Here is a 15,411-nt window from a genome sequence, read left to right on the forward strand (position 1 = left end):
TTAAAGATTTTATTTATTTATTTGACAGACAGAGATCACAAGTAGGTAGAGAGTCAGGCAGAGAGAGAGGAGGAAGCAGGCTCCCGGCTGAGCAGGGAGCCTGATGCGGGGCTTGATCCCAGGATCTGGGATCATGACCTGAGCTGAAGGCAGAGGATTTAACCCACTGAGCCACCCAGGCGCCCCTCTGTCAAGTTTTTTTTTTTTTTTTTTTTTAAAGATTTTATTTATTTATTTGACAGACAGAGATCACAAGTAGGCAGAGAGGCAGGCAGAAAGAGAGAGAGAGAGAGAGGGAAGCAGGCTTCCTGCGGAGCAGGGAGCCCGACGCGAGGCTCGATCCCAGGACCCTGAGATCATGACCCGAGCCGAAGGCAGCAGCCCAAACCACTGAGCCACCCAGTGCCCCTGTCAATTTTCTTAAAAGCACTTCCAGGTGTTTCAGATACAGACTATGGGAAAAATAACCAAAGATGAGTGACTAAAGAGTCCAAGAGCATCTTATGAAGAGCCAAGTAACCGTATTCTCTTGCCTGCTCTTTTCACCTACTCTGATTTTGGAGCAGAACTGGAAGTCAACTCTGCAGGAGAAGCACGCATACATTTTCTCCTTTAGTTTTCATAACCCCCGGAGAATATCATTTCCCCCATTTCACAGAGGACGTGGAGGCTAAATGAAACTACCAGTGGTTTCCCAGGGTCACAGTAAGTGCAAAGTTAGGAGTCAAACCCTGGCCATACTCCTTCTGCTATGTAATGGCTGCTGGAACACCCACTGGCTCTGCCACGAAAAGCTGGCCAGTGCAAAGGCGGCAGCTTAGCAAATTAGTGAGGGCCCACAGTGGGCTTGCATAGGTTCACAGCAGCAACAGCTGCTGTCACTTACGCCTGGAGCAGTGGTGCACAGGAGTTAGTTGGAGACCCTGCTCAAATTTTCATCAGTAGGGCCTGAGATTCTGCACTTCTACCAAGTTCCCAGATGGTGCCCAGGCTGCTGGTTGATGGAACACATTTTGAGTAGCATGGCCCTAGAGTGGTGCTTTTCAATTCTGACTTCACGCTGAAATCACCTGAACTCTCAACAATTCCTGTTGTTCAAGCCCCATCCCTCCTCAAAGACCGACTCAGTTGAACTGAGAGCCCAGGCATCAACATTTTTAATATAGCCACCAATGGGACCACTGGCTTAGAGGAATCAACTCCAAAGCTGCCTACGGTTCCCCATTCAGCCCAGCCCCTTGATGATTATTCCCGGTTGTTACCTTTGTTCATCCAGCAGAGATGCTGTAGCAGCAGAGGCAGGGTCTCCTTGACAATATTGGGATGTGTTGATATAGCCGACAAGGCTTGCAAACAGCGTAGATGCCGGGACTGTTTGGTGGGCTCATCCCCTCTAGACAAATCTAACTCCCCTGAAAGCAACCCAGGAGACATGATTTCACTGTGTGATGGCACGCATGAAGGCCCCAAACATCCCTGGGAAGGGGTGAGCCACAGAGGGTCCGAGACACATACCTTTGTGCAGTTCCTCCGCAAGCTTGGGCACCAGGTAGCTACTGAAGGCTATGGGATAGACAGCGGCCAGGGCTCCTGATGCTTCCAGTGCTGCCACCCTGCTGGGGCACAGGGCAAATGGGCAAAAGCTGAGGCCTGGCCTATAGTTTCTTGCCTCAGCCTGCCACTAGACAAATTCAGGGGTGCGGGCTCCCAAGCCTGCCTTGCTAAAGAGCAGGACTCAAGCACCTACACCAAGTTGGACAGGACTTTTTAATGGCCTCAAAAGAAAGAGGTCTGGCATATCTCCAATCAGTTGGTAGCCAGAGTCAAACAGAGGGCCCACCTCCCCTAGGGACACTCAAGGGTCAGAAGCACAGAGCCCTGGAACAGCTTGCTCTTCTCACTGCGTTTGATTCTCACCAACTTTGGGAGTCCTCCTCCAGGAAGCTCAGTCTGTACAAGTGACCCACTGCCAGCTCCAAGTCTCCGGAAGAGAGGAGATCTGTGTTAGAAAGAAACACAAACCTCATCATTCTTCCTCTGTAGCCACCACAACCCTTCCCAAAGTCCTATAAGAAATCCGAAACTATGAGGCGCCTGGATGGTTCAGTAGGTTTAGCTGTGGGCTTTGGCTTAGGTGATGATCTCAGGGTCCTGGGATGGAGCCCTGTGTTGTGGGGCTCACCGCTCAGCAGGATATCTGCTGGTCTCTCTGCCCCTCCCCCTGCTTATGCACTCTCAAATCTTAAAAAAGAAAAAAAAAATTTTCAAATCACCCACAGTTACATTGAGAACCAGGGAATTAAGGTTGCTCTTCACTGAAGACAGAAAATCGCAAGGAACAACCAATACCCTTCCTTTTCTCTTTCTCTTAAGTGTACCTGGCTGGGCACCCAAGACTGTGAATGTACGGATGCCAACAAGCTGAAGCTGGGTGCTGGGGTCTGTCAGAGCCATGAACACCAATGAGCACAGCTGGTCCTTGAAGCCATTCAGCGGCCTTTCATCTAGGGACAGACAAGAGTCCAGGTTAGAGGGGAGCCCTGACTCAGCAGTGATACAAAGACAACTTGGGGCAAGATTCAAAGAACTTAATCCACTGGGTGTCTCCAGGAGGTACACTGGGAAAAAATAAACAGGCCTCATCTGGTGAGTGTTCTCTTGTGCTACAACCTCAGGTCCTAGAGTACTTCTCTGTAGCATTCTTTGCCTACCATCCTTTACAGGAATACAGTGCTCAGCGCAGGACACCACACCTGGAAGGTATCTCACCCTTGTCTTCATAGCTCCATTTCTGGTGCAGCTTCAAGAAACCCAGGATCATTTCAAGGATTGTCCGTCGCTGGTTGCTCTGTAATGTTTTAAGGTGTGTGGGGGTCAAAGAATATTTTAAAGGATTTCAGTCCTGCTCCTCTCGAAGCAGGGAGAATTACCCTTTTATGTAAGTGTGTCAGAAAGAGAGTGAACAAGGGTACCAGCAACAACTGATCAGAGCAAAACCCAATATCCACTATCTGGGACAAGCTCAACAATTAGCTCTTCCTGTGAAAGGGATCCTAGCAGAGGTCCCATCATTCCTTCAAAAGATTCTGTTTCCTTACCTGACCATGCTTGTGGAACTGTTCCAGCAGTAAAGGCAACACATTGCTGGTGATGTGGTCACAGGCCCGGGCAGATGCACCTGCAGCTGCCTGCAATAGTTTGGCACTAGGCCACACCAGTTTCATGTCCGGTTCACACAGATGGTGCCTGCAGTCTAGAGAGGCAGCAGGTCACAGACCTGGGGAGCAGGCTGAATGCTGCCTGACTCCCCGGCAGACCACATACATTGAAGACTGAGATCTGGGACAGTTTGCTAGCAGTTACCACTCAAAGTGTTTTCACTTCAAAGTAGGGCTCTAGCACCCAAGTCACTGAACGTGGAGGGCTACTCATAAAAGGTCATTGGCCTTAAGGAACTTCTTTCTGTTGTGCTCAACCCCCTTTCTGGCTGCCATGGCCCCATTACCCTGTAGAATGTTGCTAAGGAAGGAGTCAAGGAGGTCCTCAGCATCTGCTCTCAGCACAGAGCGAGACAAACACGCAGTCAGAGAGTGGAGGGCCGCCAGGCCATCGGCCTCCACCCGCTCACTTGCCGTCTGGAACACCTGTCAGGGAGGGATCCCATGGCTACTGAGGTGAGCCTGCACCAGGTGAGAGCCCACCCACCCACTGCCTATTTCCTTTGGGACATGGGCTTTGAAAGCCTTTAGGGCAGAGCAATGGAAATTAACACCTACAGTGAGTTTCTTCTCAGCGGGTGTATTTTCACCAAGTCCTTAGTCCCACTAGAATTGATACATGTATTTTTTAAGAAACAGGATAGCAACGTGGAGCAGTGGCTGCTGGGATTCCTAAGTCTCTTCCTCTGCCCTCCCCCCTTATTAAGCATGGTGCCAGAGGCACCATGACCTATGCTCCTTACCATGGAAGGACAGGAAGTGGGCACTACGCAAAAGTGACTGTGTGGGGGCGCCTGGGTGGCTCAGTGGGTTAAAGCCTCTGCCTTCGGCTTAGGTCATGATCCCAGGATCCTGGGATCGAGCCCCGCATCAGGCTCTCTGATCAGCAGGGAGCCTGCCTCCCCCTCTCTCTGTGCCTGCCTCTCTGCCTACTTGTGATTTCTGTCTGTCAAATAAATAAATAAAATCTTAAAAAAAAAAAAAAAGTGACTGTGTGCCATCACCAAACAGCTGACCCTCTGTAGTGACTTTCTCCCCTGTCATTCAACTAGAAGTATGCCCCCTTACTGGCCTGCAACAGGGAAAAGGACAGGGTGTTAGTTCCCCTCATGCCTGACAGCTAGGAGTTAATAGAAGTGAGTTAATTTAATTAACACTCACCTCTCTGCGGATAGAAGCCCAAAGGCTAGGGAGGAAGTCCTTTAGCTCCTTCTGTCCGTACACAGCACAACAAGCATTCTGCCAAGGAAAGTGTAGGTATCAGCTAGCTACACCATCAGACTTCAAGGACATGCGGTTACCTCAGCATAATGGCACCTGAAGGAGCATGGCTCTCAGCAGAACCAGCAGAATTTCCTAAGACTCCAATCAGGTCACAGAAAAATGGGAATTCATCACCCACATCACCTGACTGATGGAAAACAAGCATAAAGAAGGAGCCCTGGGGCACCTGGGTGGCTCAGATGGTTAAATGTCAGCCTTCAGCTCCAGTCATGATCTCAGGGTCCTGGGATTGAGCCCCACATTGGGATTCCTGCTTAGTGGGGGTCTGCTTCTCTCTCTCCCTCACTCATTCTCTCTCTCCCTCAAACGGAATAAATACAATCTTTTTTTTTTTTTTTTTTTTTAAAGGAGCACTCATCAGCCTTTCCTCAGCTGCCACTCAGTTACTATTGGACCAGACAGTAAGTAGCTGGGAGGGCACTGGGTCAACATTTAGCCCTAGATGCTGGGGATCCCTCTCATGAGGGCCACTGAACTACTCCCTGACCGTGTCCACACTTGTTTAGTACCTCTATATTGTCTAAAGGCAGCTGGACCCTGGAAAAAGAGAAATCCCTCACCAGAGTCTGTAGAGAATCCAGCTTGGCACTCAGAATCTCAGAATCCACCTTCTCAATCAGCAGGGGCAGCAGGAACTGTGGGAGAGAAGGAAGAACTGAAGCTTGAGACAGGTGTATCTTAGCCACTCCAAGGAACCAAGGTCAACTACATCTTTACTACCACCAGTCCCCAGGAGCTAGGGGCTACATGAAAGAGCTACAAAGAGTTGAGTCAGGAGTTGTGACTATAAACCAACCCTCCTGCCAAGCTGTGGCCAGATTCCCAGTTAACCTGAAAAATGAGCTAGTTGGCAACACTACAGGACTTTAGAACGTAGTGCCATATAGGGATTGGATTATTATTTTAAACAAATAATGGTACAGGTTTCAACTTTGAAGATCTGAAAATACGTGCCACATAAGCCTGAAGACACTTGCAGGATCCCATACCCTAAAAATGTATTCTGGATCTTTCTTTTTTCCCCATGTTCTTACTGTTCTTTCTTCAGAACCTTCTCTGGATAGAGGCTACATACCTAACCTTGGCTAGACCCACCTCGGCAAATCGTGGTGTAGAAGCCAGCACAGCTCGAAGACTCAGGATGAGATCTTCTCTCTGGATACCATGGGGATCATTAGGTGGCTGGAAAAGAAAGGAGGGCCAAGGGTCTGTACAACTCTTCAGACCACCCTTGGACACAGGATTCAACCCAGCAATCCTGAAGAATAGGTGATATTTATACTCAATCGACAGAACAGCATGACAGGAGGCCCTAGCAGAAAGACATGCTTACACACTCCTTGGGAATTTCTGTCTGTTGGGCATTTATTTTCTATCCGATCTATCATCTTGCCACTCAAGAGAGAAGCACCCTGACTTTCTGGTACATTACTTTCTTCTCTCTATATATTGTGACTATATGTTAGTAGACACTATTTTCTCTTTAAAATATATATACATCTTTTTTTTTTATTATTTACTTATTTTTCTTGTGTTACGTTAGTCCCCATAAAATATATCATTAGTTTTTGATAAAATGTTCCAAGATTCATTGTTTATGTACAACACCCAGTGCCTGGATGGTTTTGAACACATGATTTATGATCTTTTTTCCTACTTAATATATTAGGTCAATTTTTCCTATGGTATTAAACTATTCTTTCACAACTTTAGGTTTAGTGGCTGATACTATTTCATTGTATAGAGTTGAGCCAAAATTTACTTAAATAATTCCCCTTTGAAGGACATTTCTATTTTTTCACCCTTATTAAAAAAAGGTATAATTCTGGAAACATAAAAAAGCATTGACGGTTTCTGTGTCAAAAAGCCAGACTAAAAACATGTATCACATTTTCCTTTTCTTCTTTAGAAGCAACACCAAAAATACAGCAAAGGGATTTTCTTTTAAGACATAAAGCCAGGGTACCTGGGTGGCTCAGTCTGTAAAGCTCAGGTCATGACCTGATCCCAGGGTCCTGGGATCGAGTCCTGCACTGGGCTCCTTGCTTAGCATGGAGGCTGCTTTTCCCTCTCCCCCTCCCCCTGGCTTGTGCTCTCTCTCAAATAAATAAATAAAATCTAAAAAATATATTACTAAAACAAAACATAAAGCTAGGGACACCTGTCTGGGTCAGTTGGTAAAGCATGCAACTTTTGATCTTGGTGTTGTGAGTGCAAGCCCCACACTGGGTACAGAGATTACTTTAAAAAAAAAAATTTAATTAAAAGTTAAAAAGAAAAGACAAAGCTATAGGTTGAAGAAAATAGGTTAAGAGGTCCTGGCAATAAAATTTTAGAAGCTAAAAAGCAGATGGGTAAGAAAATGACTCAACAGAGCCAAGACAACAAAATCCTCAGTAGGCTTGGATAAAGCTGAGTAACTACCCGTATACACTTTAGATGTCAAAAAGCTTTGCAATTGAGGCGCCTGGGTGGCTCAGTGGGTTAAGCCACTGCCTTCGGCTCAGGTCATGATCTCAGGGTCCTGGGATCGAGTCCCACATGGGGCTCTCTGCTCAGCAGGGAGCCTGCTTCCCTCTCTCTCTCTCTGCCTACCTCTCTATCTACTTGTGATTTCTCTCTGTCAAATAAATACATGAAATCTTAAAAAAAAAAAAAAAAGCTTTGCAATTGGCAGTAACAGGCACCTTTGGAGTTGGGATTGAGGTTAGAGAAGCAAATCTGACCACCTAGATTGCTTCCCAGCTCCTCCTTTTCTCTGGCAGAATCTGGAGGTTTAATTTTTGGGGGAAGGTATGACAAACATCTCTAATCTTAGAGATAAAAGTACAGTAGAGGGCCTGAGGAAATAGGGTTCCTGATCCGAAAGAAAGGATAAAGGAATCCCAAGGATGATGAAGAAGGAAGATTCAGTATCTCCTTTGCACTAGGAGTAGGAAGCAACCAGTTGAGACTATATGTATGGTTAAGCATGGTTTTTACATTTTTTTAATTCCAGTGTAGCTTGCAGTGTTAAATTAGTTTCAGGTGTACAATATAGTGATTCAGTGATTCTATATATTACTTGGTGCTCATCAAGATCAGTGTTCTCTCAGTCCTCTGATTTTTACATTTTTAAATGGTTTTGGGGGAAAAAAATCAAAAGCACTTTTTTTTTTTTGGTAAGATTTTATTTGAGAGAGAGAATATGAGTGGAGGGGGGGAGGGGCCGAGGGAGAGAGAGAGAAGCAGACTCCCTGTTGAATGCAGAGCCTGACATGGTGCTCAATCCCAGGACCCTGAGATCACAACCCAAGCCGGAGGCAGATGCTTAAACAACTAAGCCACCCAGGCGCCCCCAAAAGAATACTACCTTGTGACACATAAAAATTATATGTCATTTAAATTTCCATGCCTAGGGGTGCCTGGGTGGCTCAGTGGGTTAAGCCTCTGCCTTCAGCTCAGGTCATGATCTCAGGGTCCTGGGATCAAGCCCTGCATCAGGCTCTCTGCTCAGCAGGGAGCCTGCTTCCCCACCTCTCTCTCTGCCTGCCTCTCTGCCTGCTTGTGATCTCTGTCTGTCCAATAAATAAATAAAATCTCTAAAAAATAAAAATAAAAAACAAAAAATTTTCATGCCTATAGAGTTTTATTGGCAATACAGACACTACGATATTCCAGTGTCTATGGCCGTTTGTGTTAGAACAGCAGAGTTGAAGAGTTGAGACAGAAAAGATACAAATTGCAAAGTCTAAAATAGTCACTATCTGGTCCTTTACAGAAAATATGCCCGCCCCTGCTACAGTGAGCACATATGCATAGTGAAAATCAAAGGAACCATCACTTACACTGACCCACTATGATGATGGCATGTGGCTAAAAGGGATTGATAGGACCATAAAGAATACTTTCTCAGTGTAACAAAGAGTTACACTAAAGCCAGGTGTGTCATTTTGGTTGGTAAGAGCTTTCTGCTTCCCATATAGTCTGAAGTGCAGAAGAACATACAAAAATCTGCTTGAGATGCACCTGGCTGGCTCAGGTAGAGCATGCGATGCTTGATCTCGGAACAGTGAGCTAAAAAAATAAATCTGCTTTAATAAGAGAAATTGTCCTATCACTATCTAACTTCTTTTTTTTGCCTGGAATATCTGAGAAAATGCATAAGCAGCTGAGTGCAGTGATGAGCTCTAAAAGGAAAATGGGTGGCGGCAGAAAAGGGGTATAAAAAGGCTTCACGTCCCTATCCTTTACATGTTGAATCATGCTCACTCTATTACCTTTCAAAAAAGTGAATGACATACTCTTTCCTGCCCTAAACCAGCAACTTCACTTTAGGAATCTGTCCTTCATATATACACCGCATATATATGTGAAATGATACATGCATAGGATATGTAAATTGCATTGCCTGTAACACAAGATTAGTAACATTTATTCCACAGAGGACTAGTGAAATTAATTAGGTATTCCCACTGAAAGGAATACTATGTAGTCATAACGAATAAAGAACTAATTTATTTACTGATACAGAGTACTCTCTCAAGGTATACTAAAGTGAAAAAGGCCAAGTACAGACGTGTATTCATATGCTGCCACTGGGAAGGGTAGGGAAGCATTTGCTTTTATATGGATGAAAAGCTCTATAAAATACAGACATAATTGATAAAAACTGGTTGACAACAGAGAATGAAATGACGGTAGACATATTTTTCACCTTTTTACACCATTTAGATTTTGGATCCTATAAACGTATTATCTTTTCAAAACAAACAAAAAAGCAAGAACAGAGAAACCTGGTGCCCTGATAAAGAGCTTTCGAGATTTCAAAAGACATAAGTTCTTCTGAGTTAGAAGTAGTGAAGACCAAGACAGAAGAGATTAAGAGAATTTTAGAAGACAGGCGGCCCCAACAACCATGGTGTCACCTGGAATAAGCTGGGAAGCAATTCCCTGCGGCAAAGATGTCTGTGTAACTTTAAAAACACTAAAAGTCAATACTCAGATGTTATTTGGTGTCCTGTGATTTAACTCCTTTCATTTCTTTGAAACCACTAACGCTTGCAGTACACATACCCATGCCTATCCATACAGTGGTGAGACTCTTGAGTTTTTGAAAGCAGAAGGGATATCAAGATGCAGAGTGGGAGGAAGACCCAAGGGGGTCAGAGCATGCTGTATATGCTGCGCTCAACTGGGTCTTCTTTGTTTTGTCAATTTGTTTTTTCTGCCTGAGATCATCCCTCAGACTCCAGGATTATATCCTATCATTCCTCGAAAACCAAATGAAATCCCTTCTTATCTGTGAAGTCCTTCCTGACTACTCTAGCTCACACTGAACTCAGTCTTCTCTGAACAGCTATACCACCACTCGTTTTGGTCCCAAATCCTGTATTTTTACTTAAATGTTTCAGTCTTTAAGGGCAGGAGCCACATTTTACAATCCTGTAGCCCTCACCACTAAGCACACTGTTAAGGAGTTTAAGGAGCCCCCAGATACCCACTGAATCGAATCCTTCCTCCGATGGCAAATGCTTCTCCAGTGCCCAGTTTACCAAAACGTAACCTCATGAGGGCAGGGATTGTCTCCTTTGTTCATTGCTGTTCCTTCAGTGCCTAGATAACTGGACCTAACTCACAGGAGGACTCAAGGATACTCAAATGAATCAATGAACAAATGAATGAACGAATAAAAGGGGCTACTTACAGGGGTAAAATCAATAGGGAAGTAACACGACGTCACTTCAAACAACTCCTCCACAAAGGGCCCTAAGGTAACAGAGAAACAATGAGATCAACTTATAATTTTCACTCATCTGACATGTCCTAACCAGCTAATTCAAGGCTATATGGACGTACCCAGGCTATAGTCCCTGGAGATGAGGTCATGGACGATGCGGAAAGCCACCAGAAGATTTCGAGGATCCTTTTCCCCATCCATTACCTGGATGAAGCCAAAGGTGAAGTCAGCTCCAAGGCCCTTCAGCTCTGGGGAGGAAAGAACAGGTCACTACCCTCCCTTGAGATAGAAAGCTGGGCTTTCTTCTGGCTTGTGTTCTCCCTCTACTATCGCTATCCCACGTTTGCTGCCTCCCAGAGCAGACATTTTCTGTTTTCCTATTCCAAGAGCACACAGTAAAGAAGAGATCTGTATCAGTATATAACTGTTAGAAGTAAGAATTTAAAATATTAGCCCAAACTCTACCATTCCTTTACTTGGGAATGAGTGGACCTCTCAGTTTCCCTTCATTCTTTTCAGAGTGTTAGGTCTCCTATATGACTTCCAGGCTAAACATGAGTCCTGGTAATGGGGTGAAAAAGGATGTGCTTGTTTTTCAGACTTGCCAAAGAGCCTTGCCTCTTACCTTCTTCACGGGTTTGCATGAAGTTGGTGATGATACTGTAGACTGTGTGTCGGTCCACCTGCAGCAGAGACTTGGGGGTGGAAGAGACCGGAACTAAGTAAAGAGAGTGCTCAAAGAATATCTAAGCAGACAAAACTACTTCCTGCTTCACAATCTCTAAGTGGACAGTGTTCTTTATACAAACAGAAGATGAACCTAAGAAGAAATGCAGAGAAAGGGTATGGCTATTGGCCTAGCAGTTACAGCAGTGGGGCCAATAACCAAAATCTGTCTGCTTTACTTTCTTCATATGTGAGAGGACACAGGTCAGACATAATGGCCTGGCTCCTCTACATAGAATAACAAGGACTAGCATGTAAACCTGGTCAAAGACCTTAAAAAGTTCAGAACTTAGAAGGCAGTTTTTTGCCACCTAATCCTTATCATATATGTCAGAGCTGGAAGACAGAGAATATAAAAGTGACTGTCTTCACTCACCTGGACGTGGACTTCCTGGAAGATAGCTTTAAGCACAGAGACAGCCAGCCCTGGAGGCAGGGCCACACACAGGCTCTGGGGGGAGAAGAGATGTGTGAGCATGGAGGGAATTCTAGCCTTGAAGACAATCCCAAAAGAGGTCTAATTAGCTACAGTGGGAAACACAACATCCAGGTTTAGGAAACCGTGCTAAGAGTGTGAAATGTGGTCCCTTTTCTCAATCTGATTAGTTCTCTGCAGCTCCTTCCACTCTGGTTCTGAATTCCAGTTCCCCCAGAATATTTTTACTCTCTAGACTATAAACAGAAGTGAAGTTAGCTGACACTAGTTTAGTCCCACATTTGGGCATTTGCTCCTCAGCACTTGGGAGTCTCACCCCCAAAAGGACAAGGACAGAATTCACTGGAAAAGGGATTCTGCAAACAAAGTATGTAATGAAAAAGGAGAACTCACAAGTGCCCTCAAACCTTGCAGGACAGATGGGATCACAAGATGATGGTCCTTCAGCCGGTTCTCATAAAACAGGATCAGGTGTACCACTGCACAGACCAGAAATGTAGCCATTATTTTACACAGACTCCTTTCTAAAGTCTGTAAAGGCTGTTCCTGTTTGGGCTTCACTACAAATTTTCTCCTTCACTAACAGATAGGTCCCTGCCCTCCCATTAGAAGGTGGCTTGGTTAGGAAAATATGTGAACATCTTTTATTATCCATTCTCATGTAAGTCCACAGTTGAACCCACTTTTACCCCAGAACTTCCTTTCTACAGAACTGGAGTTGGCAAACCTTCTCAAAGGGTCAGAGAGTAAATATCAGTCACAACCACTCAATTTGCTGTAACATAAAAGCAACATAAACAGGAGGTAAATAAATGGGTGCAGCTATAGGCTAATAAAACTTTATTTATAAAAACAGGTTGTGGTTTGCCTACTATGCTATAGAAAACTAAGGCATTGGCTTTTTTCCTTGAGACTTCAAAGCATTACATATTTTTCCACTCCATCTAAGAAGCACTATTTTGTCCATTTTACAGAGAGGGAAAAATACACTGAAAATATGTCCAAGGCTACATTTGAAATCCCAGTGTCTTCAGTCCCAATTCTTATCATTTCTGCCACATATACCAGTGAGGAATGAAGATGCTGAATTAGTAGTCCACAGATTCCTTGTGTCCTCCCTTCTTTCCTCCCTCCCTGTAAAGTTGGCTTGAATAGACAAGGAAGGCCTTGGCTCAGCAATCCAGGAAGACACTCCTACTAGTGATACCAGTACCTTCCTTCTCCAGGAGCAAGGACTGACACTGGAGTAGCACCTGTGACAGAAGCTGGATTCCTCGTGCCCGAGTTCGGGGTTCTGGATTTTCTAGAGAAGACCTGGGGGAAAGTAAGGGTAGAGAGAGTCTGACATAATCCTGTTTATACCTTTAAAAAAAAATTATTTTATTTATTTAGGGGAGAGAGAGAGTACGCACACATACGAGTGTGTGTGGGGGGGCAAATGAGAGGAGAATCTTAAGCTAACTCCCTGCTAAGCATGGAGTCTGACATAGAGCTCAGTCTCACCACCCTGAGATCATGACCTCAACTGAAATCAAGAGTCAGACGTTCAATTGACAGAGCCACAGAGGAGCCCCATGTTTGTTTGTTTTTTAAGTAGGTGGAGCCCAACACAGTGCCTGAACTCAAAACACTGAGATCACAACCTGAGCTGAGATCAAGAGTCGGATACTCAACTGAGCTACCCAGGGCCCCACCAAACTTTTGAAGGAGTAAGTATTTTGAAATTAGTCACACTGATCCTTTGGGCATAGAAGCCAGCCCAGGAATGTATTCTGTAGGTGCCTAGTGTTACAGATAATGGTAAAGCCAGAGCCTAAAGAGCCAATCCTCAGATTGAGCTGGCATTCATTAGAGGCTCATCTGACACCACAGCCAACAGAAGGATCCATCTCTAGGCACTGACTGGGCATTGGGCTTACTCTTACACGACAGTGACATTCCTCTGAGACAGAGCTTAGCAGCTACCCACAGAGCTCAACAGATGATGGGCAGCTGCAACTTATACCAAAACAGAGAATAAATACATTACTGCTAAGGGAAAAATGCTGACAGCAACCAAGGTCTTAGGGTAAAAAAAATTCTTTATAACTGTTAGTTTATAAAGTAAGATGCTCAGAATAAAGGTTTTAACTATTTAAGATTGTTGAATGGGAAAACCTGGACTGAGTCAATAAGGTGATTTATGGGACGCCTGGGTGGCTCAGTTGGTTAAGCAGCTGCCTTCGGCTCAGGTCATGATCCCAGCGTCCTGGGATCGAGTCCCACATCGGGCTCCTTGCTCAGCGGGGAGCCTGCTTCTCCCTCTGCCTCTGCCTGCCATTGCCATTCTGTCTGCCTGTGCTTGCTCTCTCCCTCTCTCTCTCTCTGATAAATAAATAAAATTTAAAAAAAAAAAAAATAAGGTGATTTATTTTAAAATAGCTCTTATATAGATTACATTTAAACATACTAGAAGAAATCTAACTGTAATTGTATGTAGTAGAAGATCTCTGAAAGAGAGCAGACCAGGACACTTGACTGAAATCTCAAGGATAAGGATATCTGTAACTAGAGATAAAGGGGCAAAAATAAAATCACCCGTGACAGGATCCCTAGAATAGGATCTTGTCGAAAGGACCCTGTTCAGAAGTAGAAAACTGTACATTTGAAAATGGACCAAGGGGCGCCTGGGTGGCTCAGTTGGTTGAGCGACTGCCTTTGGCTCAGGTCATGATCCCAGACTTCCAGGATCAAGTCCCGCATCGGGCTCCCAGCTCCTTGGGGAGTTTGCTTCTCCCTCTGAACTTCTCCTCTCTCGTACTCTCTCTCACTCATTCTCTCTCAAATAAATAAATGAAATCTTTTTAAAAAATTAAAAAAAAAAAAAAAAGACCAAGGTACACAAATGCTAATAGCAGCATTATTCAGAATACCCCAAATTTGGAAACAACCCATAACTAGCAGTGGATGAACTGTTGAACAAAATGTGGTATATTCATCTAACAGATTATTTTTCAGCAAGAAATGAAGTACTCACAAGAGATACAACAGGGATAAACTCTGAAAACATTATGCTAAGTTAAAGTAACCAGTCACAAAGATAACATGTTGTATGTTTCTGTTTATATGAAATTTTGAAAACTGGCAAATCCACAGAGGTAGAAAGTAAATTAGTGGTTGCCAGGGGCTGAGCTAAGGAGGGAATACTGACTGCTAATGGGCATGGAGTTTCTTTCTGAGGCAATGAAAATGTTCTAAAATTGATTGAAGTAAGGGTTGCACAAGTCTGTCAATACACAAAAAATGAATTATAATATATAAATTCTATATATCATATATAAAAATTGATATGAATTACATATTTAAATTATATATATCATATATATAAAGCTGTTTTTTTTTTTAAATGGACCAAGAACACATGTGCAGAAAGGCCAAGTGGTCTCTTATGTGGGAAAGATGCATAATAGTGACCTACATTCCACCCCACCCTCCCAATTTTCTAGTTTTCTGCTTCAGAAGACAAGCTGGCTGTGACAGTTAACAATGTTTGCAAACAAGACTTGTCAATTTAGATGATCTACCAAGTATAAAATAGGAGAAAAGCAGACATCAGACTACAAGAACATACTTCCTTTGGTATTTGGATATCTGGTTTTAATCCTGATTTTCCAGCTGTTTCCCCAATGCTTTTCCTACAGTGAAGATCTGGGGCAAAGTCAGCTTCCTGGCAACTCCCCAGGCAGAGCCAAGGAGCAGCTCTGAGTCAGAGCCATGCTGACCAGAATCCCATGGGGCAGGTGGGTCTTCTGAGAAGCACAGGAGGAATCCCAGCTCTACTTAATAGTTGATGGCCTTCAACCACCCATCTCACCCCACACCTGTGGGCTGATCCAGAAACTTCCAACACTTCCTCAGGAACTTTAGTCAGGTGGCATAAAACTTATTTCAGGACAAACACAAGCTTAGATTGAAGTACTGATAAGAAAGGGGGGTGTTGGCCTACAGAGGAGAAATTCAGGACCAGTCAGCCCCAGGAAAGCAGGAGT

General features: G+C 44.3%; 1 protein-coding gene across 3 annotated transcripts in view; it reads right to left on the minus strand.

The window, feature by feature from the left end:
- Positions 1-15,411, minus strand: part of MMS19 (MMS19 homolog, cytosolic iron-sulfur assembly component) — a 34,266-nt gene that overhangs the window by 5,419 nt on the left and 13,436 nt on the right. The window contains exons 3-18 of one of the 3 annotated variants that reach the window (XM_059398273.1): positions 12,597-12,697; positions 11,777-11,862; positions 11,324-11,398; positions 10,847-10,916; positions 10,341-10,469; positions 10,189-10,250; positions 5,598-5,684; positions 5,063-5,137; positions 4,380-4,457; positions 3,506-3,644; positions 3,099-3,253; positions 2,770-2,848; positions 2,379-2,504; positions 1,918-1,999; positions 1,516-1,613; positions 1,263-1,412 (exon numbers count right to left, since the gene is read on the minus strand). In XM_059398273.1, the coding sequence (XP_059254256.1) occupies positions 1,263-1,412; positions 1,516-1,613; positions 1,918-1,999; positions 2,379-2,504; positions 2,770-2,848; positions 3,099-3,253; positions 3,506-3,644; positions 4,380-4,457; positions 5,063-5,137; positions 5,598-5,684; positions 10,189-10,250; positions 10,341-10,469; positions 10,847-10,916; positions 11,324-11,398; positions 11,777-11,862; positions 12,597-12,697 (1,592 nt within the window). Of the gene's footprint in view, positions 1-1,262; positions 1,413-1,515; positions 1,617-1,917; positions 2,000-2,378; positions 2,505-2,769; positions 2,849-3,098; positions 3,254-3,505; positions 3,645-4,379; positions 4,458-5,062; positions 5,138-5,597; positions 5,685-10,188; positions 10,251-10,340; positions 10,470-10,846; positions 10,917-11,323; positions 11,399-11,776; positions 11,863-12,596; positions 12,698-15,411 lie in introns of all 3 variants that reach the window. The other 2 variants (XM_059398271.1, XM_059398274.1) reach the window with 2 other exon arrangements.

Source organism: Mustela nigripes, chromosome 4 (genome assembly GCF_022355385.1).
Source record: "Mustela nigripes isolate SB6536 chromosome 4, MUSNIG.SB6536, whole genome shotgun sequence".
In the NCBI taxonomy this organism is placed as follows: domain Eukaryota; kingdom Metazoa; phylum Chordata; class Mammalia; order Carnivora; family Mustelidae; genus Mustela; species Mustela nigripes.